This window comes from Phascolarctos cinereus, unplaced genomic scaffold, assembly GCF_003287225.1.
Source record: "Phascolarctos cinereus isolate Bilbo 61053 unplaced genomic scaffold, phaCin_HiC Scaffold_726;HRSCAF=1367, whole genome shotgun sequence".
NCBI lineage: Eukaryota > Metazoa > Chordata > Mammalia > Diprotodontia > Phascolarctidae > Phascolarctos > Phascolarctos cinereus.
The window spans coordinates 88,027,327-88,055,022 of record NW_027556098.1 but is presented as its reverse complement, the minus strand read 5'-3'; the positions used below and the strand labels follow the sequence as shown (position 1 = coordinate 88,055,022).

Genomic DNA, 27,696 nt, shown 5'->3' with positions numbered 1-27,696 from the left:
CTTTCTTAGCTCCTCTTTCTCTATCAGATCTATTCTCAGTACAAAGTATAACAATCTCATAGAAATTTTATACTGACAGGAAACTTTGAATTAATTAATTTTTAAAAATTATGACGCACTTACGAAGTCCCAGCCCCTGTGCTGAGAGCTAGTGATACAGATATAAAAGTCCTCAAGGACTTGAGTACTGATGGGGGTAGGGGAGGGTAGAGACAACATATACGGGGGAGTGGTGCCCAGGAAAGTCCCAAATGGTGAGTGAAATAGGAGAGTCTATTGACAAATCATTTCCCAAAGCAATAGTATCATTTGAACTCTAGAGCAAGAGGTAGGAAGGAATGGGGAGGGGCTGCATACATTTTTAAAAAGTGAATTCAATAGTTATCAACAATCACAAATGCTTCAAGAAACCATCTATTTTTTTTCTTTTTTTTTCCAATTTGCATGGAGAAAGATGGAATCTCAATTCTACTTTAATTTTGATTTCCCTTATTACTGGTGATGTGGAACGTATTTTCATCTAATCTTTCATAGCTTGCCAATCTTCTGAAAACTATTCATACCTCTATCTATTTATTGGAGAATGGCTCTTGGTTTATGTTTATATTGATTTGATGTATATTTTATGTATTAGACTTTTATCAGTGATACTTGATACCTTTTCCCGTTCTACTTTCTCATATAACTTTATCTTAATTGATTTTGTTTATGCTAAATTAATTAATTAATTATGTTTATGCTATTTGTTTATATTATCAAAACTTTATATTTCATTTTTATTATATTGTTATGAATCTCATTCACTTTATGTATCTCATCATTCAAGTAATACTACTCTTTCCAATGTTATCAGTGATTTTTTAGTTGTCAAATCTAATGATCTTTTCTCAGTCCACATTCTTCTCCATCTCTCTACTGAATTTGATACTACTGTCCACTCCCCACTCTCTTTATATTCTCTCTGGGTTTTAATAACACCAGTCTCTCCTATTTCTCCCCCTGTCTGTCTAACAACTGTCTAACAGTCTCTTTTACTGGCTCATTATCTAGAACATACCCTCTACCTCCAGGTATTCTTTGAGGTTCTATCCTGGGCCTTCTTGTTTTCTTCTGTTAACCTTTCTAGCTTCCTTTGGCATTATCTCTCCTGCACTCGAGATCCAGCCAAACTGGCCTTCTCTCTCTTTCCTCATATGCAATACTCAATCTCTCATCTCCACGCACTTGCATTGCACCATCCCACATGCCTAGAATGCAATTCCTTCCGAGCTCTACCTAATAGAATGTATCACTTCCTAGAAGATGCAGCTCAAGCATCATCTTCTGCATAAAGCCCCCAAATTATCTCATATTTAACTATTTTGTCTGTATTTGCATAATTTTACTTTATATTTATGGTGTATGTATTTACATATGTGCTTGTCTACCCCCATTAGAATATAAACTCTTTGCAGGTAGGGATTGTTTCAATCTTTATATTTTTATCTCCAGTGCCAAGCACAGTGCCTGACAATTTGTAGGGGCTTAAAATGTTTGTTGACTGATAGATTAATCTCCTCTATCCCTTCTTTGATTAAAAATTCTTACTCAACCCATCACTGGAAAAGGTCTCTGATTTCATTCATTTCTATTTTTTTTTGTATGATCTTTTATATTCAGGTCACATGCCCATTTTGAGGTCACAAATGTTCCAAGGTGTTGATCTTAACTGAACATCTGGCAAATTGCTCTTCAAGTTTTCAAATAGTTTTTATCAAAAACGGAGTAAGTCTTCCCAGTGAATCATGTTCTTGGGTTTATCAAACATATGGCTATATTTTAATTACTTCTATTTCTTGCATATCTAGAATTTTTCTTTTTTTTGTTTTTACTAATAATTTTTGATGACTACCACTTTACAGTACTGTTTGAGGTCTGATAATACTATGTTCTCCTCATTTATACCTTTTTCATTGTTTTCCTTGATATTATAAACTTTTTTTTCTTCCAAATGAATCTTGTTATAATTTTTTCTAGTTTTATAAGGTATCTAATTGGAAAAATTAATTAGTATAGCACTAAATCTGTAATTAACTTATATAGTATTGTCATTTTGCAATATTGATATATCCCAGGCATAAGGAATGATGATCTCTCCATTTAAAGGTTTGACACATTTCTCTTTTAAATTCGTCTGGCCTATTTTTCCCATCTACTTGGCATTTCATTTGTGGCTTGCTAATATTTGTTTCTCTGACTGAGTTTTTAAAAAATTTTCTTCTTTTATTACTTTGTGTATTTTATATTTTTATAGATGCTCATCAATTTCTTTTGAATTCTTAATTTTCTGGCATATTATAGCTTATGTCTTTTTTATTTCCTCTTTTTGTGAATTCACCTTGCTCATTTTTTATTTTGGCAACATGATTTTCTTATTTTTTCCCTGATCAGGTTAACAAATGGTTTATTGACTTTGTTAATCTTTTTCTTTCTAACTTTATTCATTGTTTATTGTTTTCTATTTTTTATTTCTGTATTTCTTCTCTAACTTCCAATAACTCTTCTTTTGTACTTTTTTTAAGCAATACTAATTTGTTTATTTTCTAGTCCTTTTAACTTCATGCTACTTTATTGAATTCATACTTTTCTCATTTCATTCCTACTTTAATTTAAAAGTCCAAATTTATAAAATCAGGGGATGATGATTCACATTACAAAAAAAATTACTGTAGAATTCATTTATTAAAAGCATTGCCCACAGGGCAGCTAGATGGCACAGTGGATAGAGCACTGGCTTTGGAGTCAGGAGGACCTGAGTTCAAATGTGAACTCAGACATTTGATACTTATTACCTGTGTGACCCTGGGCAAGCCACTTAGCCCCAATTGCCTCACCAAAAAGGAAAAAAAAGTATGCCCTGTGCATTTAAAATAAGTGATTTTCAAAAATTTTATTTATACGATCTTTTTACAAACAAATTAAATAATATATCCGTTCCATTCTTTCAATTTCAATACCAAAGAACAGGTAAACATAAGTGGTCAACTTACATTATTTCTTGTCGGTATCCTAATGCCCCTTTTATTGGAATAATAATTCCCACTGTTAAAAGCACTATTAAACCAGGTATTCCTGTTTGATAGAGATACTAAGAATTAGTTAATTACATATAAGCAGGAATTAATCATATGCACAAAGGAAATCCTGCTTAAACTACATCAGAACCTTTTATAGGTGGCCAGAATACCCACAGTATTTACTCTATGCTCTACTGGAAACATAATTTATTGCTCTTCCCACTCTGTTCTAGCATTGAACATCCAGAGTCATAATTAGTAGTAACCTAGAAAAATACCACAAAATATGTCTTCAAAATAAACCTTTTTCCCCCAAAGAAAAATTCATGTACGGGAGGAGGGAGACCTTTGGACATTAAAGCCATGAGGCTACTTCTGGAAAAGCTGTGTTGAGAAATGGAAGGGTCAGGCCAGGGGGTTACTCACTTGTTCTATAGCCACAGTGAGGAGGAAGCCTGCTATTTGGTGGCTTTGTTATTTAACTTATAATTGTTGCTGAATAGGCACCAAGTTCAATTTCTAGTCTGCCTTTTAAAGGAGTGAAAGTATGGTTAAACTCCTCTAAATGCTTGTGTCCTTGGGCAAAATCCTTATCATCCCATTCTAGTTAAAGTTCTTGGAGTACTACATGATTGCCCATTCCTCCCCCCTCCACTCCTCCCCCCTTCCCCTGTCCCCATTTCCCAAATATTTGTTTCAGATATGTCTATCCTTATTGACTTTTTTGTAACCCGTTATATCTTCACATTCATAAATACTCAATAGGTCCCAATGCACCTTGTTGTTTTGTTGTTCAGTTGTTTTCAGACATATGTGACTCTTTGTGACACCTTTTGAGATTTTCTTGGCAAAGGTACTGGAATGGTTTGCCATTTCCTTTTTCAGCTCATTTTATATATGAGGAAACCAAGGCAAACAGGGTTAAGTGACTTGCCCAGGGTCATACAGCTAGCGTCTGAGGCCAAATTTGAACTTAGGAAGATGAATCGTCCTAGCACTCTATCCATGATACCCTTCAATGTACCTTATGTTCAATTTAAATTCAGATGTCAATACAATAATTTTCTATTGTTAGAATATTTCAAATTATTTTTCTTAGTGTCTTAGTCTGTTTTTGGTTTTGTTTTGAAATGTCCCCTTTAAATGTTGTGCAGGGTGGAACTAAAATTTTAAATTCTGGATTTGTTCTGATAAAATAAAAAATTGAAATTAACAGAGATGACTTGATAACATGAAATCCTTTAAGTTAGTGGGTTGTTGTTGTTGTTGTTGTTATGGTAATGTAAAAGAACAACTTCTAACAGGAGGTAGAACAATACTTAACACTTACCCCATCCTATTAGAGACAGAAAGAGAGTGAAACGTGGAGGGAGGGGCCTCATAGCTCTGAGTAGAAGAAAGTAGAGCTGTACAGCATTGAGTCCTGTCCAGGTCAATGTCGCCAACAGAAAATAATGCAGTAGGGCAGTCATCACTGTGCATGCATGATTTTCTGAAGGATTAAAATCATGTTGAGGGATCACATTGTCATCTTCAGAGATCACAGTGCTGTTGCTATTTTTATTAGAGTTTTCTATTCCAAAGAGGAAGAGGATGTTGAAAATCAGCATAGATGTGCAGAGACTCACAAACACCCAGGTAACTGAAGTTTTTCTAAATTTCCTATTGGGAGAAAACCCCAGTAAGATCATGGAGAAATAAAACATGATAAGAAAAAAGATTTTCTTCCTATAATTCTTATCCTTAAAGAAATGATTTTGGGGGAAAAGAAACTACGTTGCATTTTTCTTCACTCTCCAAAAGACATTTATTCATAGATCTACTCTAATTGCATTGTGTTTACAAAGCCTATCTATCTTAGGAAAAGCTCCAAATTGAAGCTGGATTTTTTGGGTTTTTTTTGTGGGGGGGGAGGAGAGAAGACTGAGTCTGCAGCTAGGTGGCCCAGTGGATAGAATACAAAAACTTGCTATATGTCTAACCCATCTTTTTTCCCCTAGTAAACATACCCCTCAAATAGCATTTTTATGACAATTCTCCTACATAATTCTTAGCTGATAATGTTGCACCCTGCTCATACCCACAATGCACCTCTTTGCTGCCCTTTGGAAACAACTGACTCCAAGTTTAATTTTCCAGAATCACTGAAAGAATACTATTGTGGAAAAGATGAGTTAAAACATTTTTGCTCACATACAAATACACACACAAAACCAAATGGAAAAATAGTTAACTGGGGAGAATATTTGCAGCAAGTTTCTCTAATAAAGGTCTCATTTCCAAGACACATAAGGAACTGACTCAAATTTATATTAAAGAACCATTCATCAATTCATGAGTGGTTAAAAGAAATGAACAGGGAGTTCTTAAGAGAAGAAATTCAAGTATCAATAACCATAAGAAAAATAATGCTCCAAATCACTAATGTAAAGTAAATATAAATTAAAGCCACTGTGATGTTCAACCTCATCCCTATCAGATTACTGAGTTGTAGGAAAGGAAAATGACAAACGATGAAGGAGCTTTGGGAAAACAGATGTATTAATGCACTGTTGGTGGAGCTGTGAATTGATTCAGCCCTTCTGGAAGGCAGTTTGGAGCTATACTGCAAATGTTACTAAACTGGGCATAGTCACTCACACATACACACACACACACACACACACGGATACATGCACACACTTATGTAGAAATATAAATGATGCATAACAGCTGTTCTTGTAGTATCAAATATCAGAAAACTAAGAGAACACATGTCCTTTGGGAATGGCTGAACAAAGCATGGTATATGACTATAACGAAACACTGTTGTACCAAAACAAATGATGAAAAGGATGGTTCTAGAGAAACCTGGGTAGACTTATATGAATTCATACAGAGTAAAATATGCAGAATCAGAACAATTTATACTATATTAACAATATTGTTGAAATGAAAAACTGTGGAATATTTAAGAACTTTGATCAATCGACTACCTATGATTCCAGATTATTGACAATGAAGGATGGTAGTCACCTCTTGACTAAGAAGCTAAGACCTAAATATGCAGGTTGTGACGTGGATTTTTGGACATGGCCAATGCAGTAATTTGTTTTACTTAACTATGCATGCTTATTACAAGAGTTCTGTTTTTCTGGGGGTAAGGTGGGAGAGAGAGAGAAAATAAGTGCTTGTTAAATGAAAAAAAAATTAAAAGAAGAAATTTGTTTTAGAGTGCAGCTTGTGGTCATTAAAAAGACTTCACAACTTCCCTAATACAATCTAGCTGGTTTTCTCTCTCCAGTTTAGTTCTGGGCTGAACTCATTGTCCAAGATGTCTGTTCAAGATGGTTTATCTATCCAACTGTATATCACAGTCAGAGCAATAGACATTCTTCACCCACTTGTTTTTTCCTATGCTGTTAGTCAAACTAAAATCTTTAGAGCAGTAGTTCTCAAACTTCTTCTTTTCAGGACCCCTTTATATTCTTAAAAATTATTGAGGGCCCCCTCTTCCAAAGAACTTTTACTTAATATGAGTTACATTATCAATATTGACTGTATTACAGATGAAAACATTAGTATTATTATAAAAATTATTTTGACCAAAATGGAAAACAAAGAATAATAGAAGTTATAAGTAAAACTAAAAGCTAGTTCTTTGTAAAGACTAATAAAATTGATAAACTTTTAGCTAATCTAATTTTAAAAGGCAGAAAACCAAATTGATTAAATAACAAATGAACAAGTTAAAATCACACAAAATGAAGAAATATACAGAATAATCAGAACACTTATGCTCAGTTATAGACTTTAGAAAAAAAACTAAGGACACAAAAAGATATTCAAAAATACAAAATACCCAAACTGTCAGAAGATTATATAGAAAAACAATGCAATATCAGAAAAGGAAATAGAACTAGCTGTAAAGGAACTCCTAAAGAAAAAGCTACTGGTCTTAATAGATTCGTGTGAGAATTCTATCAATTTTTTAAAGAACATTTAATACTCACACTTACAAATTATTCTAAAAAACTTAAAAGAAGGCGGAACCAAGATGGCGGAGTGAAAGCAGTGACTTGCTTAAGCTGTCCCCCAAACCCCTCCAAATACTCATAAAAATGGCTCTAAACAAATTCTGAAGCAGCAGAACCCACAAAAAGACAGAGTGAAACAAATTTCCAGCCCAAGACAACCTGGATGATTGATCAGAAAGGTGTATCGCACAGGCTGGGAGCACAGCACAGCGCAGCGTGGGCACACAGGCCACAGCAAACCTGGAGCAGACCTCTGAGGACTGAATCGCGGGCAGCTGTGGAGGTTTCCAGACTCCTCAATCCACCAATGCCAAAGACAACTTAGAAGGTCAGTGGGAAAAGTCTGTTTCTGTTGGTGGTCAGAGAGGAAGGCGGAGTCTCAGCTCCATTCCCCAACAGCGGGGGCCCTGGGAGGGGCAGCTGCTTCCCAAGCTTCCGGCCCACAGACTGAGGGGGAATCCAGTGGCTGATTAGAGAGGGATTGCAGGGATCTCTTTGCCAGTACTGAGGCAGGAATCTCTTGCTTTGCCTGTGTGTGGATCTGGGTCACAGTTCTGGGCGGCAGTGCTGGGGTGAGGAGGAGCGCTGGTGTGGTGGAGCTTGTAGTGGCTGTAAAGAGGAACTCCTCCTCACAGCTACAGGACAGAAAGGAATACTTGTGGTCACAGGCCAGGAAAGGAATAAACACCTCCCCTTATCATACCACCTTGGAAGAACTGAAAATTTACAGGTCCCTACAAGTATCTCTGAAAACAGCTATACAAACCCCTGAAGCTTGGGACAGTACACTCTCCACATTGGAAGCAGACTCTTACCTTAACAAAGAGTTTAAAACTCAAGTAATTGGCTGGATCATGAGCAAGCAGCGCAAAAAGAGTCAGACTATATTATCTTACTTTGGTGAAAAAGAAGATCAAAATATACAACCAGAAGAAGACAACAAAGTCAAAGCTCCTACATCCAAAGCCTCCAAGAAAAATATGAATCAGTCCCAGGCCTTGGAAGAGCTCAAAAGGGATTTTGAGAAGCAAGTAAGGAAGTAGAGGAAAAACTGGGAAGAGAAATGAGAGTGATAAGAAAATCATGAAAAACAAGTCAACAGCTTGCTAAAGGAGACCCAAAAAAATACTGAAGAAAATAACACCTTAAAAAATAGCCTAACCCAAATGGCAAAAGAGGTCCAAAAAGCCAATGAGGAGAAAAATGCCCTAAAAAGAAAAATTGGCCAAATGGAAAAGGAAGTCCAAAAGCTTACTGAAGAAAATACTTCCTTAAAAATTAGAATAGAGCAATTGGAAGCTAGTGACTTTATGAGAAATCAAGACACTGTAAAACAAATCCAAAAGAATAAAAATTAGAAAACAATGTGAAATATCTCATTGGAAAAACAACTGACCTGGAAAATAGATCCAGGAGAGAGAATTTAAAAATTATTGGACTATCTGAAAGCCATGATCAAAAAAAGAGCCTAGACATCATCTTTCAAGAAATTATCAAGGAAAACTGCCCTGATATTTAGAACCAGAGGGCAAAACAGAAATTGAAAGAATCCACAGATCTCCTCCTGAAAGAGATCCCCAAAGGAAAACTCCTAGGAATATTGTAGCCAAATTCCAGAGTTCCCAGGTCAAGGAGAAAATATTACAAGCTGCCAGAAGGAAACAATTCAAGTACTATGGAAACACAATCAGGATAACACAAGATTTAGCAGCTTCTACATTAAAGGACCTCAGGGCATGGAATATAATGTTCTGGAGACCAAATGAGATAGGATTACAACCAAGAATCACCTACCCAGCAAAACTGAGTATAATCCTTCAGGGGAAAAATGGTCATTCAGTGAAATAGAGGACTTTCAAGCATTCCTGATGAAAAGACCAGAGCTAAATAGAAAATTTGACTTTCAAATACAGGACTCCAGTGGAACATGAAGAGGTAAACAGGAAAGAGAAATCATAAGAGACTTATTAAGATTGAACTGTTTACATTCCTGCATGGAAAGATGATATTTATAACTCATGAGAACTTTGTCAGTATTAGGGTAGTTGAAGGAAAAAAATTATATGTATGTATATATAGCTAGATAGAGGGCACAGGATGAGTTGAAGATTAAGGGGTCATATCTGGAGAATAAAATTAAGGGATGAGAGAGGATGATACTAGAAGAAGAAAGGGAGAGGTAGAATGGGGTAAATTATCTCACAAAAAAAAACAGAAAAGTCTCTCACAGTGGAGGGGAAACAGGGGAAGGTGAGAGGGAATGAGGAATCTTATTCTCATAGGATTTGGCTTAAGGAGAATAACATACACATTCAATTGGGTATGGAAATCTGTCTTACCCTACTGGAAAATAGGGGGAGAAGGGGACAAGAGAATAGGGGGATGATAGAGAGGAGGGCAGATTGGGAAAGAGGGTAATCAGAAGCAAATACTTCTGAGGAGGGACAGGGTCAAAAGAAAGAATAGAATAAATGGGAGGGCAGGATAGGATTAAGGGAAATAGAGTTAGTTTTTCACAACACATCTACTACGGAAGTGTTTTGCATAACTGCACATGTACAACCTATACTGAGTTGCTTACCTTTTCAATGAGGGTGGGTGGGGAGGGAGGAAGGGAGAAAATTTGGAACTCAAAGTTTTAAAAACACATGTTTTAAAAAAAATCTTTTCACATGCAACTGGGAAATAAGAAATACAGGAAATGGGGTACAGAAGTCTATCCTGCTCTACAGGAAAATAGAAGGGGAAGGGGATAAGAGAAAGGAGGGGGGAGAGAGAGAAGAGAAGGCAGACTAGGGGAAGGGGTATTCAGAATGCATGCCATCTTGGGGTGGGAGGAGGAGTGAGAAATTTGGAACTCAAAAACTTGTGGAAGTGAATGTTGAAAACTAAAAATAAATAAATTTATATTTAAAAAAAACAAACTTAAAAGAAACCAACCTACCAGAATCCTTTTATGCCACAAGTATAGTACTAATACCTAAACCAGGGAAGGATGAAACACAGAAGGAAAACTGTAGGCCAAAATCATTCATGGCTAGTGATTTTAAAATTTTCAACAAAACCTGTCAAACATATTACAGTGATTTATCTGAGAAATCATTCATTGTGATGAAGTTGGATTTATGTCAGGAATACAAGGATAGTTCAACATTAAGAAAACAATCAATATAATTAATCATATTGAAAACTGAAACATCAAAACTGAGAAGATTGAATTAATAGATGCAGAAAAAGCCTTCAACAATACCATACTCATGTTAAAAACCCTACAAAGTATAGGCACAGGGAGACCTTTATTTAATAACATAAAAAAGCATCTGTCTAAAACCAAAAGCAAGCATTATATGTAGTAGAATACACTAAAACCTTTCCCAATAAAAACAGGAATAAAGCAAAGATACTCACTCTCAGCATTATTATTTTATGTAGTTCTGGAAATGCTAGCAACAGCAATAGGACAAGGAAAAGAAATTAAGAGCATAAAAGTAGTTAAAGAACAGATTAAAGCTATCCTCATTTGCTGATGCTGTACTGGCATACTTGGAAAATTCTAGGGAATCAGGAAGAATAACTAATTAAGTCAATTAATAGCTTCAGCAAAGTTGCAGGCAACAAAATAAGCCCTCAAAAATCTACTACATTTCTATATAATAATAACAAAAAACTTATTATGACTAATATGAAAATGTTTTATATTATTACACATGTATAATCTATATCGGACTTCTTACCATCTCAGAGAAGGGAGAGAGGAGGAAGGGAAGGATAGAATTTGGAACTCAAAACTTTAAAACAAATGTTAAAAATTGTTTTTGTATGTAATTGGGGAAAAATAAAATATTTTTCATAAAATAAGAAAACACAAGAAGCAACATTAGAGAGGGAAACTCCGTTCCAAAAACCTACAAAATGCACAAAATGTCTACTAAAGCACATAAATGACATATCCATTTAGTGCTCTTTAAAGAAATAAAGAACAACTTAAACAGCTGGAGGATAATTCAGGGCTCATTACTAGGCCTAGGCCATGCCAATATAATAAAAATGACAATACTACCAAACTTAATTTATAGTTTTAATGCTGTACCAATCAAATGACCAAAGGAATATTTATAGAACTTGACAAAATAATAACACAATTCATTTGGGAAAAAAGAAAATATCTAGAATATGAAAGGAAATGATGAAAAGACATGCAGACAAAGGGAAAATAGCACTTCTAGGCCTCAAACTATATTATAAAGCAGCAGTCATCGAAACCACCTAATATCGTTTAAAAATAGAAAGATCATTCAATGAAACAGATTAGATAACGGGTAGAATCAGAAACAATGGAACTCCATAACCCTGTGTTTGACAAAGTGGAAAACATAAATTACTTAGGAAAAACCTCTTTCTTTGATAAAAATTGCTGAGAAAACTGGAAAGTTTTCATGTTTAGCTACTTTTCAGCTGTGTCTGACTCCTCATGACCCCATTTGGGGTTTTCTTGGCAAAGATACTGGAATGGTTTGCCATTTCCTTCTCTAGCCTATAGATGAGGAAACTAAGGTAAATTGGGTTAAGTGACTTGCCCAGGGTCACACAGCTAGTAGGTATCTGAGGTCAGACTGAACTCAGACTGCCTCTAGATCCCACACTCTATCTACTGCACATCTACCTGGAAAGTTGTCTGGTAAAAATTGGGCTTAAATTAACACCTTATGCAAAACATATCACATGATACATTTTAAATGGATACATGACCTTAATATTAAATATCATATTATAGAAAAATTAGAAAAGAACTAGATCATATACCTCTCATACCTATGTCTGGGAGATATATTCTTAGCAAAATAAGGGATCGAGATAATTACAAAAGGTAAAATAGATAACTTTGACTACATGTAACTGAAGAGCTCCCACATAGACAAAATTGATGCACATAGGATAAGAGAGGAAATGGTTGAATGAAGGAATGGTTGAAAAAAGTTTGCATCAAATTTCTCTGATAAGGGTTTGGTATCCAAGATATATAAACATATACACACACACACACACACACACACACACACACACACACATATACATATATATGTAAATATGTAGATATGTAGATATATACATATATACAAATTAATATAAATAAAATATCGATGTAGATAAAACCAATAGCCATTTCCCAACAGGTAAATGGTCAAAAGATAAAAATAAACAGCTCTCAAAATAAGAATTGCAAAATAATTACAACCCCATGAAAGAATTCTCCAAATCATTAATGATAGGAGGAATGCAAGTCAAAAAACTACTAAAGTTTCACCTTTACATCCTGCAAATTGTCAAGGAAGGATGGCAAAAAATGGCAATAATCAAATTTGGGAGTGGTCATGGGACGATAGGCATATTAACACATTGTTGGTGGAGCTGTGAAATGATATCACCATTTTGGAATTATGCAAATAAAGTGACTAAGATGTCCATACCTTTTGAACTAGAGACTCTGTAACTGGGCTTATGACCCAAGGAACCTATGGATAAGAAGAAAGTCCTCATGTATACCAAAATATTTATAGCAGCACTTTTTGTGATAACAAAGAATTAGAAACAATGCCCATCAATTGGAGAATAGGTGAGTAAATTGCAGCATACGAATATAATGGAATATTACTGTGCTGTGAGAAATGCTGAATGAGATGAATACAGAAAAATATGATAAGACATACATGAACTGATGAAGAGTGAAGTAAGCAGAACCAAGAAAATAATAGAAACAATGTTGTTCAACCATTTCGAGAATGTCTAACTCTTTGTGACCCTATTTGTGACTTTTTTGGGGGGGGAGCAAAGATGCTAGAGTGGTTTGCCATTTCCTTCTCCAGTTCATTTTACAGATGAGGAAACTAAGGCAAATAGGGTTAAGTGATTTGCCCAGGGTCATACAGCTCATAAGTGTCTGAGGCCTGATTTGAATTCAGGAAGATGAGTCTTCCTGACTCCAGGTCCAACACTCTATCCTCTGCACCACCTAGCTGCTCAGTTTTCTCTTTAGCCTCTACTTGAAGCCTTTCCAGCTCAGAAAGACCTACCTAATCTGAGACCTGGTGGACATAGCTTTCAAGAACTTAATATATAATTTACAAAATATATTGAGGGAATGTCTCCTCTGCCCATAAAGAATAGAATACGTTCAGAATAAATCAAGTGAACATAGTAGATTTTCTTATGAGAAACCCCTCTTCCCTCTTACCTGGTAACAATCTGAAACATAATTGTAAGAGCCAAAGCAGCAACAGATAATCCACAACCAATTTTAGATATGCTATCTAGAGATTCAGGATAACTGTAATTGTTATCAAAACTCTGGAAAACAATTGGAAAATCACATTTTAAAACTTTTCCGCAATGTTTATACAAAATCAATTAATTTCAACGGCATTTAACCAACATTCATGAGAATAAGTGCTCAGTATTTCCATTTTCTTCTCTCTTTTTATTGTCCCAACACCATTATTCAAGTTCTTACCTGCAAAAGACAGACTTTTAGTACAAGCCACAGTTGTCCAGTTATTCTGATCCAAGTAGATAGCCAAAGTGACTAAACAGGACCTTTCTCTGTCCAAATAACTTTAGCCTGAGTTTGTCCCAGAGAACTATGAGGCAGCCTACCACAGCAGTGAACAGACTACTTGAAATCAGAAAGACTGGGGTCACTCATACTGATACGTGCTCACTGTGTGATTATGGAGAAGTCCCTTACCAAATCTGAGCCTCAGTTTCTTCATCTGTAAATGAAGACAATAATATCTGTAGTATATGACTCACAGATTTTTTGAGAGGCCCAAATAAGATAATGTATGTAAAGCAAATTACAGATCTTAAGAGGGCTATATAAGGTGTCACAAAAGCCTTTCTATAGTTTTTAACTCTTTGAGGATACCGTGTATAAATGAAAATTATTATTTATTACTTAGATCAAATTAACCTGCAAAAATCTCCATTTTATTTTGTGACATATAGACATACAAAAATGAGACATCTCTTCCTTAATGCAATTCACATAATTTGAAGTGGAGAATTGAAAGCAATTTTCTTGATCATTCAATTGGAAAGGAAGAGAACAAGACTGTCTGGAGGACGACTCAAACATTCTGGATGCTTTATCAGAGCATCAAATTCTCTCTTTGCCAAATTTAGGGATGCAATTCAACAAAGACCTCTGAACCTACTTCATTTTTTAACCCTTAAAATAGCCCATCTCATTCAAGTCACTTAGCCTCTCTGGGCCTCAGTTTCCTCGTATGTAAAAAGAAGAGGCTGAACTAGATGGACTGTGAAGTCCCTTCTAGCTCTATATCTATGATGCTAAGACCCTGTGATGTGCTGGATTGGAGAGGATCATCTTTCCAGATTCATAGTTTCAGTGATGGGAAAATTTAGCATTCTGTGAGAAGCAGAAGGTCACCCTACTCAATTCTATACTAAGTCATCTTTCCAGGATTCAATGGAGATTTGTTTCAATGGAGACCTGTGATTTCACAGGTATGGATATCCCCTTCCACCAAAGCAGATGCACCTTGCTTATGACTTAATAGATAAGACCTAAGGTGCTCCCTAAGACGTAAAATAGAGAAGTGGCATGCCCAGGATCACATGGGTAAATGTCAGACCTTATGAACCCAGGGTAGTCTGACTTTAAGCCCATCACTCTATCTACAAAAAATGCCACACACCATTCTTTATTTTACTAATGTTGTTGTTTAGTCATTCAGTCATGGTAGACTCTGACCCCATTTGGGATTTTCTTAGCAAAGATATTGGAGTGGTTTGGCCTTTCCTTCTACAGCTCATTTTATGGATAAGGAGACTGAGGCAAACAGAGTTAAGTGGTTTGCCCATGGTCACACAGCTAATAAATGTCTGAGGCCAGATTTGAACTCAGGAAGATGTGTCCTTCTGACTTTAGGACCAGCATTCCATCCACTGAGCCATATAGCTGCCCCAATTTACTGATATACATGATGTTAATCTCCTGATATGGATTAGTCTATGAAGACAGACTGGATTCCACTATGACAGTGAACCAGATTCAATGAATAAAATTAGGAGACCATGATATGATTTTGAAAAGAGGGGACAGTTCTTACCATTAATACAGCAAAACTAGTGGTATGGTTGCATTGACATCCAAGGAACTGAGAGTCGTTGTGGGGTTTCTTTTTACACCCATAAGTATCCCAGTCATCCTTTGTAGTGTTCCAAAAGACACAGGCATAGGAATGAAGCTGGAATTGAGACTCGTCATACTGCAAATAGAATGGGGAACACAATGGCAAAAATATGACCTTTGGAAATTAGGAAGAGAGAAAATAAACCTGCCGAAATGGAGTGTATTTATAAAGGTATTTTTTAATCCCTTATTTTTAAGCTAATTTTATTATTTCTTATTTAAATGAACATGGAGCATGTACTACCCAGTAACATTTCACTGAAAGGAAAAGGAGAGGAGGCTTAACTCAAATCAATTTTGTTGTTGACTAATTTGACAAGGACTTTGGGAAGTGGGGGCAGGGAAAATCAAAAGGTAGAAATAGTTTAAATGAGTTTGACAGACTTATCTATGGATTTTCAAAGCCACATAAGTGGTACAACGGTGCTAGACTTAGTGTCAGGAAGACTTGAGTTCAAATCCAGCCTTAGACATTTGCTAGCTGGGTGATACTAGGCAAGTCACTTAACTTGCCTCAATTCCCACATCTGTAAAATGGGGATAATAATAGCATCTATCCCACCCTGGGTAAGGTTCAAATAATATTTGTAAAATATTAAATGATATTTTAAAATAATATTTATAACAAATACGTTTGTAACCCCTGTCCCAAAGTCCATTGGTATGAGACTCTCTGCTCATGGATGGAGACAAATGGCTTGCCCTGTGTGAGGGGTGGAGCAGAGTTGATAGAGTGAGAGAAATCCAGGCTTCTTCAGACCTTTTCTGGACTCTTTAAGCTTCAAGGCTACTTTGGGACTCTTTGAGCCCTGAGTAACTTTGGGCACTTCTGGCTTCCAGCTTCAAGAGAAAAAGTAGAAGGGCCAGCCAAGTGGCACAGTAGATACAGCTCTGGCCTTAGAGTCAGGAAGACCTAAGTTCAAATCCAGCCTCAGATACTTGACACTTATTAGCTGTGTGACCCTGGGCAAATCACTTAACCCCAATTGCCTCACTGAGAGAGAAGGTGGAAGAGGCCAACCTCACATCAGACTGGGAAAACATGATGGAGACTGCCAACTCCTGTCTTGTTGGCTTCCTCTCATCAACAGTAACCAATTGTGTATTTTCTATATATTCTTCCTTATTCATTTACCTCTATGTTTGTGAATACATTTTTCGTTCCTGGCCATGTTACTCCTGCCCTCCAGCTTCTGAATGGTGAACATTTAACACATCTATCCTGGACTCAGACCTACTAGACCCTATCCACAGCCATTAAACATTTCCTCTGCCCCACCTTCCCCCCCTTTCCAACTCCAGGTCTGAAAACAGTAACCACATGAATGCTACCAAAACACCTCTTCCTGGTCACTGCTCCCTTCTTTGTCACATCTCTCAGTTAGAATGATAGGCACTGCAGTGGAGAGAATGCGGGGTCTAAAATCAGGAAGACTCATCTTCCTGAGTTCAAATCTAGATTCTGTCATGTACTAGCTGTGTGTCCCTGAACAAGTCGCTTAACCCTGTTTGCCTTAGTTTCCTTATCTGCAAAATGAGCTGGAGAAGGAAAAGGCAAACCATTCTATCATCTTTACCAAGAAAACACTTAATGGGGTAACAAAAGGTTAGACACAGCTGAAATGACTCAACAACAAAAATTAGAATGATAAGGAGAGTCTTGTTAGCTTGTTTTTGTAGTCCCAGGGTTTGACACTGTGCCCAGCACAAAGTAAATCCTTAGTCCACGTTTTTCATTCATTCTTCATATATAGCGGGAATCAAGATATATACTCTTCTTCTGGCTCTGTTTTCTTTACTTTCCATTATTTTATTTAAGTAATTCCAATTTTCTTTACATTTCTTATATTTATAATTTTAAAATCTCATTATAGATTTACCTAACAGTGATGTATCATGGTTTATTCAGCCATTTCCCAACTACTGGAATTTTAGATTGTTTGAGGCCCTGTGCAAGTATAAATAATTTTGCTAAAATAACTTTGACTAGATGATAACATAGATGTAGAGCCTGCAGGGACCCTAGGGCCATTGAGTCCCGTCACCTTATTTTACAAAGGAAGAATGGAAAAATGACTTGCCCTGGATCACACAGTAGCAAGTGTCTGAGGAGGAATTTGAACTCAGGTCTTATTTACTCCAGGTTCTGGCCTTTATCCACTATGGCAAAGAGCCTCTTAGAGAGTTTTGTTTTCTTTTTTGATAACACTCTCAAGTGATATTCCCAACATTAGTATTTTTGGTTCAAAGGGCATTATTTTTTTCAACTCTTGATATATACTGCCAGATTAATCTCTATATAAAGCCTGCAAATTTTCTTCACAACTCCACAAGCATTTACTTTCATTACTTTCAGCATTCTGTCCAACTTAATGGGCATGAAGTCATGCTTCAAATGTGTTTTAGACAGGGCAGCTAGGTGGCACAGTGGATAGAGCACCAGCCCTGGATTCAGGAGGGCCTGAGTTTAAATCTGGCCTCAACACATGACACTTGCTATGTGACCCTGGACAAGTCACTTAACCCCATTGCCTAGCCAAAAAACAAAAACAAATTTGTTTTAGTCTTTATTTGTTGAATTATTAGTGAGATTAAAGATTTTTCAAATGATTATTTAAAATATGTATTACCCTTTTATATGTTGTCTTTTTATATCCTTGGATCATTTATCTAAAGCAAACTGTGTGTTTCCTTTTAATATTTTAATTTGTTTTCAGTTCCTTTAAATATGTTTTTTGCTTCAACACACGTCAGATTTAAACTGTTATATTTACCAAAACTATTTCCCCAACATGTTATTTTCTTTTTGTTTTTATTGCATTATTTCATCATACAGAACCTTTGTTACTTTTATGTAACTGAACCCATATATAGTGTCTGATAACTTAATCTATTTAATAGATGCAATTTATTGTGGAGAACAGACAACTGACTTAAATACAGTATTTCATTTTCTTCTAATTTCTTATAGTTCTTTTCTATGTTTTTCTATGAAACAGCTAGGTTTTGTGGTCTGAGGTAGAAATCTAAATGTATTCTATATCATATCTGTACGGAGTTTCCCATCATTTATTAAACATTGAGTCCCGTCCTTACTTTGTCTTTTCTCACCTCTGTACTGAAAGGCAGCATCATGTAGTACGTGGAGGGTCAGCCATGGAGTCTGGATGAATAGGCTTTAAGTTCCTGTCACTGACGCATACTAATATCATCTCAGGCAACTCTCTGAAGTCCATACGTTGCTGATCTGTACTGTTTTCCTCACTGATAGCTTCCTACACCAATGAAACCACAGGACTGGACCAAAAAAACCCAAAATGTTTCTCTCTGCCTTTGGTTCCATTTCTATTTATCCTAATAATTTATAATGTATTCCATTTTTTATCTTATTCTGTTTCTTTGTCCTTCTCTGTTTCTGACTTTTCAGACTTTGCTACCATACTTCAGCTGCCATCTCATCCTGGAACTTCATTTGGCCATGGTGACCCTCTTTTCCCATTGGTGAGATCCTCCCAGGGCCTCCATTATGTACAGGCTCCTAAAGTAGGTGATACTGCCCCCTGGAGGGCACTGGAACAATGGCAGGTGAGGGCGGATTAGCCTCAGGTGCAATAGGGGGTATTGAATAAAAATAAGGGGGTGATGGAAGCATAAGGAAAGAAGAGAAGAAAATTTTGAAAAACCATTCATACATGTTTCATCTATTGTATAACACAGTTAAAGTTGTACGATTACATTATTTTCCAAATAAACACAAAAATGCAGGTTATAACCAATCAGGTCAAGTCTGCCAACAGGTCTTAACAAGCAAGCGTTGGCAGGCAAGTGTGTCGCACATTGTCAGGAAGTCCAGCATGGGTCTTCAGGAATATGTGCATGTAATGACTTGTTTACAATATGATACCATATGTTTACATGACACAATATTGTGTCATCAAATTTCAATACGGGGGAAAAAAACCTGTAAGTGTACAATAAATTATTAAATTTAAGATGCGTCATTTTTTTTAATTTATATTTTTTTGAAATGATGCAAATTTTTAAAAAAGTTAAAGGGTTAAAGAAAGTAGATTTCCGGGGGGGGCTAAGCAATTTTTTTTTTTGAAAAGGGGGCAGTAGGCCAAATAAGTTTGGGAACCTCTGCATTAGAGGTTGTATTCTATTCTCCACTGGCTGTGTTGCTGGCTTTATAGACTTTAACACATGCCCTTATGTGAATAACATCCCTCTCAGCCCCTCTCTATTTTTAGCTCCTTTTTGTGTGTTGTATTTTCCTATTAGAAATAGCTCCTTGAAGGCAGGCCTGTCCTTCTTTTTGCTTGTAGTTGTATCACTAGCCCTTAGCAAAGTGCCTGGCACACAGCGTTTAATAAATGCTTATTGTCTTGCCTATTTTTTTTCTGAAATATCAGATAGCTGGAATGATAGCTTTTGTTGTTGTTCAGTCATTTCAGTCTCATCTGACTCTTTCTGGCCCTTTTTGGGGTTTTCTTGACAAACAAACCAGAGTATTTTACTGTTTCCTTCTCCTGCTCATTTTGCAGATGAGGAAACTTGAGGCAAAGAGGGTTAAGTCACAGGGTCACAGAGCTAGTTAGTATCTGAGGCCAGATTTGAACTCCGGAAGATGAGTCTTCTTAACTCCAGGCCCAGTGCTCTGTTTTAAGATATGAAAGAAGCCCAAATTTAATCAGTTCCCTCTCCCCCACCCGAGTGTACCATTGATACTCTTGTTGAGTTATTTGTCTAAGAAATTATTTTATCCTGATCTATAAAGAAATTCATTGAGATTTGGGTTGATGTCATACTAAACCTGTACACTAATTTAGATATTATTATCATTTTATTATTTTGATTCAAATCATCCACAAATACTGAATTTCCTTCCATGTAGCCAAGAGAAATATGCTGAAAAGACTTTGATTCATGAGGTGCTCCCTTAACTTTGATCATTATTCCTTTCTCCTCATGACTCTGACTTAAGAAAGGTGAAAGTTGAGTTGATATCCTATTTAGATGTCTGAGGTTGTTTCCTTTTTATTCTTTGAAGAGAAGAACTCCAGATATAAATGGAACAAAACTCCTAAAGATGAACTATTATCTTCTAATTTTTATGTGAATTTCTTCTAACATATACTTCCTGAATTATTGCCAAAAAAAAAGTAGATAATCGATGAAGAAAGAATGCTTCCTTACAATTCCTACCTGCCTCTACCCAAATTCAAAGAGATTCTTGCCCATATTTAAGGGCACCAATTGAAACTTTCTATGGAGCTTACCCAGATAAAGTAGCTCACCAATAACACCCTCCTAGCTCCCAATCCCCTTTCCCCAAAGTATTCATTGGCTTCCTATTCTTCCTGAGTACCATTATAATAACTTTGGCGTTCAAGGCCCTCTACAACTTGACCCCTTTCTACTTTTCAAGTCTTGTCCCATATTTCCCCTCTACAGGTACTATATGTTCCTCTCATATTTACTCCATTTCCCAATTTTCCTATTACCATTGACACCACCATCCTACAGGCTTGAACCTCAATGCCATCCTTGAATTTTCACTCACATTCACCCCCTCATATTTAACCTGTTCTCAAATCTTGTTGTTTTTACCTTCATAGCATTTCCCCTTCTCTTCACTCACAGTCATCCCCCCACACACATAGGACCACACCAACTCTCATCTAAACTATTGCAACAGCCTTCTAACTAGTCTCCTAGACTCATCTGTCTCTACTCCAATTCATTCTCCATTCAGCTATCAACAGGGGTGTGTTGGTAAATGTTTAACAATGAACTCTACAGCAACAATAAAAGTACTCATGACTACTTTTAGGTTTAATCTTCATTATTAATATTTTCTCCATCACTTTTCATCTAGACAATCAAATAATAAACCAAGCCATGATTCAGCAATGTTTGCCAATACCTGAGGTGTAAATGCATACTCTGAATATTTAACAATCAGCTCTGGTTCCTGAACACTGTTAGCTACCAAAATGATTTTCCAAAATCCTCCATCTGTCCCTCTACTCAATAAACTCTAGTTGCTCCATATTACCTTCAGTATCACATACAGTCCTCTGTTTCGCTTTTAAAGGTCTTCAGAAACTCATCCCATTATACCTTTCTAGTCTTCTCATGCTTTAGTCCCCTCTGCATACTCGGGGACTGAGCTACACTGGCTCACACAGGGCACCCCATCTCCTGACTCCAGACCTTTGCATAGACTGTCCCCAGTGCCTTAGACGCTTGGCCACCCACCTCCATCTCATAGCTTTCCTGGGTTCCTTCAGGACTTAGCTTACATTTCATTTTCCACAGGAAAATCTTTTCTGGTGCCTGACCCCTGGCCTCCCTCATTAGAATGTGAGCTCCTTGAGGGCAGGGAGGCTTTTTTTTCCTTTTCTTTATAACCTCAGCATTTAGCAGTCAGTAAGGACTCAGTAAAAGCTTACTGACTTACTGTCTTCCCCTACCCTCTCCCCATTGACCTCTCATGTCACCATGCTTTTGTTTATGCTCTTGCCTAGCCTCAAATGTTGAGGGTGTCACCTTCTTCACCTTTTGAAACACTACATATCCTTTAAGCCCTTTCAAAAGGCTAAGAAGCCTGCTCTGATTTTACTAGGTACTAACTTAGCAGTACTAGTAGTAATGAGCACCTAGGTGGTATGTGAATAGAGAGCCAGGCCTGGAGTCAAGAAGACCTGAGTTCAAATTAGGCCTCAGACACTTCCTATCTATGTGACCACGGGCAAGTCACTTAACCCTGTTTGCCTCAGTTTCCTCATCTGTAAAATGAGCTGGAGAAGGAAATGGCAAACCACTCCAATATCTTTGCCAAGAAAATCCCAAAAAGGTCATGAAGAGTAGGACACAACTGAAATGACTTGAATAACAACACTAGTAGCATCAGTAGTAGTAGTAGTGGGGGGTAACTTATTTAATACTAATAATAGCTACACAGCTTTAAGGTTTGCAAAGCGATTTATAAATATCATCCTATCTTATCTTCACAACAGCCTTAGGAGTTGGGATAGGTGCTATTATTATACCCATTTTACAAGGGAAGAATCTGAGGCACCCAGAGATTATATGACTTACCCAAGGTCACACAGCTAATAAGCATCTGAGGCTAGATTTTGAGTGAGATAGATGAAGTTACCTCAGTACTAAAACTCATAAATTCCCTTTGTACCCCCAAAACAGTAAAACTTGATGAATCTGCAAATATTTGCTGTGCATTAAGCAAGAATTAACCTGTGCTCCAATTCCTCTAGCAAGGTAAAAATTGTGAAAGACTGCTAGTTTAACCAGCAGGGGCTTTCTGCTTATCTGTCTCTAGGCGGAACTTCTAAACAGTTATGGAAAGTCTTCTCGATCCTTTGTCTCTGGGCAGAACTAAGTAGATTATTAAAAGTCTCCCCGAGCTTTTGTCTCTAGGCAAATATTTCCAAATAAGAATATTATTGTACTAAGGGTCTTAGACAGCCGCGTTTAGATTGTGCACCCTGAAACCCAGCCAATGGGAAGAAAGGTTCAGGAATGGGGAGGGGGTATCGCGTTAAGACTACAAAACTTTGTTCCCCACTAACGGACTTTGCACTCCCTGGCTGTCGCTGCTTGAGCAACCGGGGCTATGCCCTTTCACACGCGAAAGAATAAAACCTTTTCTGATCTCTGACTCAGCCTCCGAACTTTTAATTCTAGTGTGGCCGTTGTCCCACACAATTTGAACCCACATCCTCCTGATTCTCTCCACTGTTCCACCTAGCTGCTTAAAAGTCTGCCTGCCCACCTGCCTTCCTCTCTCCTTCCTTTTTTTCCTTCCTTTCTTCCTCCGGCTTTCCCTCTTTTTAAAAGACCTAGCTCCTTGTCTCACGTTACTTAGCCTGGAAAAGGAAAGTTCCTTTGAATTGTAATTACTTGTGTTATCCCTGATTTAAATTTCAAGTGGCCCAAATTGTTATTATGATTTATAGGAAAACTCACCTTTGGTTTAAAGATCATTTCAACAGAAACATCTGGAACTTCCATCAAATGATTAGCACCGCCATCAGAAAATTTGCATGAAACAACTCTTTGACTAAAATTTGACCTAATGGTGAATGTTTTTGACTGGAAAAATTTGTTATTCTGATATAGAACAAAGCCAAATTTCCCATTGGTGCCTGTAGATAAGAAAAAATTAAAATATGCATGAGATCAATGTAGAAATGGACACAAAAGAAGGAGAAGAAATGAAAGCTGCCATAGCCTTATTTACAGACTGCTCAGAACCCTCATGCCTACACCTCCTGATTACCTTCTTCAAAAATGAGTCAGAAGGCCTTGGAAACGGCAAACACTGAATGCCTTCATTTTAATAATAAAAAAAAAAAAGAAATTGACTACATCAACATACAGGAAAAGAACTGGTTATAAGCCTAGCTTTCCCACCCCCATCTCCCAGCTCAGAATTAGTTGTACATGTGTGACCAGATCAATGACTGCTTACAGCAAAGGTCAAAGTAAATTAAACATGTGAAAAGGGATAGCTAGGTAGCACACTGGATAGAGCACTCGCTCTGGAGTCAGGAGGACCTGAGTTCAAATCTAGCCTCAGACACTTACTAGCTGTGTGACCCTGGGCAAGTCACTTAAACCCCATTGCCTCTCCCCTCCCCCCACCAAAAAATAATGTGAAAAGACAGTGTAATTATAGTCATTCTGATTTGAAACTATGCCAAAAGGGGCTATGAAACTGTGCATACCCTTTGACCCAGCAATACCATTTCTAGGGCTGTATTTCAAAGAGAATATAAAAACAGGGAAAAGATGCATTAGTGTGAATATGCTGCCTTCTGAGGAACTGAGTTCGCTGTCACTAAAAGTATGTGAGAGGAGGCTCAGATAATTATCAACAAAGCTGAAGAATGGATCCCTTCAATGGGAATTAACATGGTAAGGTGAGTGCTAAGCTTAGAGTCAGGAGACCCCTGAGTTTTGAACTTCAGCTCTGAAATTTTCTACTACTGTAACTTTGGAGAAGTCACTGAATCTCCCTGAGCAATTCTTCCTTAGTCAAATGGGATTAATAATACTTTGAATACTAACCTCCAAGGATCGCTGTGAGGAAAGCACCTTGCAAACCAAAAGTGTTACTGTTAATACTATTTCTAAACAAGACCGCCAACCAGATTGTATTTAACTGTCTTCCGATTAAAAAAAGACTAAAATAGGTCAAATTGATGAGCAGAATATAATGAGATAAAATTTAAGAGCAGGAGTTTGTTTTGCTGAGTATACATGTTTATAATAGAGGTTTTGCTTTCTTTCTCAATGAATGGGGGAGTCAGGAAGGAGAAAAGGCAAATTTCTGTTAAAAAATAAAATTCAATAGAAAAAATACAAATTCACATGTGGGGATTTTTTTAAGTCATTGTTATAAGTACAACATAGGCAAGGTGTGGTAAGAAAGAAGTTTGTCTGAAAAAAATATCTAGGGAGACAGCTAGGTGGCACAGTGGATAGAGCAGCAGCCCTGGAGTCAGGAGGACATGAGTTCAAATCCAAACACTAACTGTGTGACCCTGGGCAAGTCACTTAACCCTGATTGCCTCCCCCTCTCCTCACCCCCCCACCTCCATCCCCTGCCAAAAATATCTAGGGAATTTAGTAAACTCTGAGCTCAATTTGAGCCAACAGTGAGAGGCAGCATGTTGTGATGGGTAGAGGTTAGAAATTCAGAAAAACTTGAGTTAAAGTCCTGCCTATGACTCTGACTAGCTGTATAACCCTAGGCTAGTAACTTAAACCTGTGCCTACATTTTCTCATATTTGAAAAGATGGGAGTGGACTCATTGATCTCTCAAATCCTTTCCAACTCTCTAGGATCTAGAAGCCTGTAATTCTACATCAATTAAAAAATAAAAACTGGAACAAGTGGTGGTTGTCCCACTGTATTCTTCCCAGATCAGACAATAACTAAAGTGTTGTGTTCAAACTCTGTGTATCACATTTCAGAAAGAACATGGGCTAAGCTGAAGCTTAACCATATGAAGGTGAATAGAATGGTAAAAGGCCTCTAGAGCATGCCAGGTGAGAACGAAAGAAACTGAGAATAAGAAAAGATGAACAGGGAAGAAGGGAAGATGGGAAAGCTGCCTCCAAATATTTGAAGAGCTGCCACATGAAACAGCAATAACAGCTAGCATTTATATAACACTTTAAGGTTTGCAAAGCACTTTACAATTAGTATCTCATTTGATCCTCACAACAATGCTGGGAGGTACGTACCATTAATATCTCCATTTTATAGATGAGGAAACTGAGGCTGAGGTTAAGTGACTTGCCCAGAATCACACAGCTAGGAAACATCTGAGGCCACATTTGAACTCAGGTCCTCCTGACTCCAGGACTGGTGCTCTATCCACAGTGTCACCTAGCTGCCCCCCCATTTTTTCTCATTTATTAAACCTTTATTGACAGTAGCTGGAGGTTGAAACACATCCAGTGTCCCCTCCCCTTGATGCTCAGTCCAGGGGGGGCATCCCCTTTCCCCAAAGGAAGGCCGGGGGACAAGGGAGTAGGAAGGGGGCTGATCTGGGCCAGGCTGAAGGGGTGAATGGGCAAGAGTGCTGAGGGAAGACGTGCACCCTCAGACTTTGGGCTCATTCTTCTTCCTTGTAACCTGAAATCTGCCCCCACCTTAGGGAATAGGCAAGGTCAGAGAGCAGGGCTCGCGCAGTATGGTAAAGGGAGAGGGGGCCTGGCTCAGTCAGTCCCTTCCACTCAAGCTCGAGAGTCGGGTGAGGCTGTGCTGAGGACACAGACAGGGCCACCACAGTCTTGGGTGTGGTTTGAACATAAAAATACACAATTATATGCAGAGGGCGGGGGCTCTCCCTCACACCTCAGCCTCGGCCTTAGGGGAGGGGAAGGGGAAGGGGAAGAGCACAGATTGCCTTGCCCCTTACCCAGGAGGTGACAGCAACCAGATTTGAGGAGAGAGAGAAAAGAGAAGGGAAGAGAGTTGGAAGAAAGCTAGGAGAAAAGTGGGGAGGAGAAAACAGAGAAGGAAGGAAGCGGTGGGTGGCCCAGCAGGACCCAGTCAGGGCTACTTCTTAGACCGGCCAGTGATGACAAGGATATAGAGAAAGATGATGATGTCTGCATAGGGGTGCAGGGCAGCAAACACATATTTCTTGAGGCTTAGAGATGGCTACTTGTTCTCCAGAAGCAGCTGAGGGTCCACTGACAGGAAAAAGGTTTGCTCAACTGTAAAATGGGAATACTTACTACCTGTAGTATCTGTTCTCATAGTTGTTGTGAGAATCAAATAGCTAAGCTGTATAACCCTTAAATCACTATACAGATGTGAGTCGTTACTCAGACGAGGAAACTGAGGCCCAAAGAAGTGACTGGCCTAAGTCACACAGGTAGTAAGTAGCAGAACCGTTATTTGAACCTAGTGCTTGTGGCTCCAAAACCAGTGTTCTTTCCACTTCAGAAAAGGGGACTATTTACACAATATAATTTAAATGGTTCTGAAGTGTCTCCCTGCCCTGCCAATCTGCCTTGTTATTACCTAATCTTCCCATCTGCCATATTTGTTGTTCAGTTGTTTCAGTCGTGTCAACTCTTTGTGACCCTCTTTGGGGTTTTCTTGGCAAAGATACCAGAGTGGTTTGCCATTTCCTTCTCCAGTTCATTTTGCAGATGAAGAAACCGAGGCAAACAGGATTAAATGACTTGCCCAGGGATACACAGCTAGTGTGAGGCCAGATGTGAACTCAGGAAGATGAGTCTTCCTGATTCCAGGCCTGGCACTCTACCCACTGCACCACCTAGCTGCTCCCACCTACCATAAGAGTCTCACTATTAGAGATACTTCTTGGAATTATATGACAAAAGCAGAGGATGAGGTCTTCAGAAAAACACAGTTAAAATGCATATTTCCAGGGGTGGAAGAAAACTGGCAGCTTGCTGGACTGGCTTCTCTTCTAAGCCTTTCCCATTTTCATATCAAGACAGATTAGTTAATCAGGTCAATTAATTGTTACCTTGGACATTTTGGAAGGTACAAACAGACTAAGGCAGCAATAAGCTTGGGCATCAAGCAGAGAAGCATAAGGACCCTAAGTAGAGTGATAGAGTAGCATGGACAGATAGCAGAGTGAAAAGGGTACCCACAAAATAGAAGAGCATTGAAGGGGGCCTGCATAGGTTTGTCCAAAGTTGACTCTGAATGGTAGGTATGACTGTATCTATGAGGGGTTATGTCACTGTTAGCCCCAAAGATTTGGTGGGCCTTTTATTTTATTTTAAATTTATAATTTTAAAATTTATCTATAAGTGTTGGCTATCCTTCCTCCCCCCACCTGCTACCCAATTTCCAGAACTCCTACATATATTGTCTTCCCCCATAAGA

At 37.8% G+C, this 27,696-nt stretch overlaps 1 protein-coding gene across 1 annotated transcript in view; it reads right to left on the bottom strand.

Moving 5' to 3' along the window:
* The window catches only part of ADGRG7 (adhesion G protein-coupled receptor G7), an 82,640-nt gene that overhangs the window by 9,224 nt on the left and 45,720 nt on the right, over window positions 1–27,696 (bottom strand). Inside the window, exons 9-13 of the mRNA XM_020999959.2 lie at window positions 23,277–23,455; window positions 15,202–15,360; window positions 13,305–13,417; window positions 4,387–4,718; window positions 3,030–3,111 (exon numbers count right to left, since the gene is read on the bottom strand). Coding sequence (XP_020855618.1) covers window positions 3,030–3,111; window positions 4,387–4,718; window positions 13,305–13,417; window positions 15,202–15,360; window positions 23,277–23,455 — 865 coding nt within the window. The remainder of the gene's footprint in view (window positions 1–3,029; window positions 3,112–4,386; window positions 4,719–13,304; window positions 13,418–15,201; window positions 15,361–23,276; window positions 23,456–27,696) is intronic.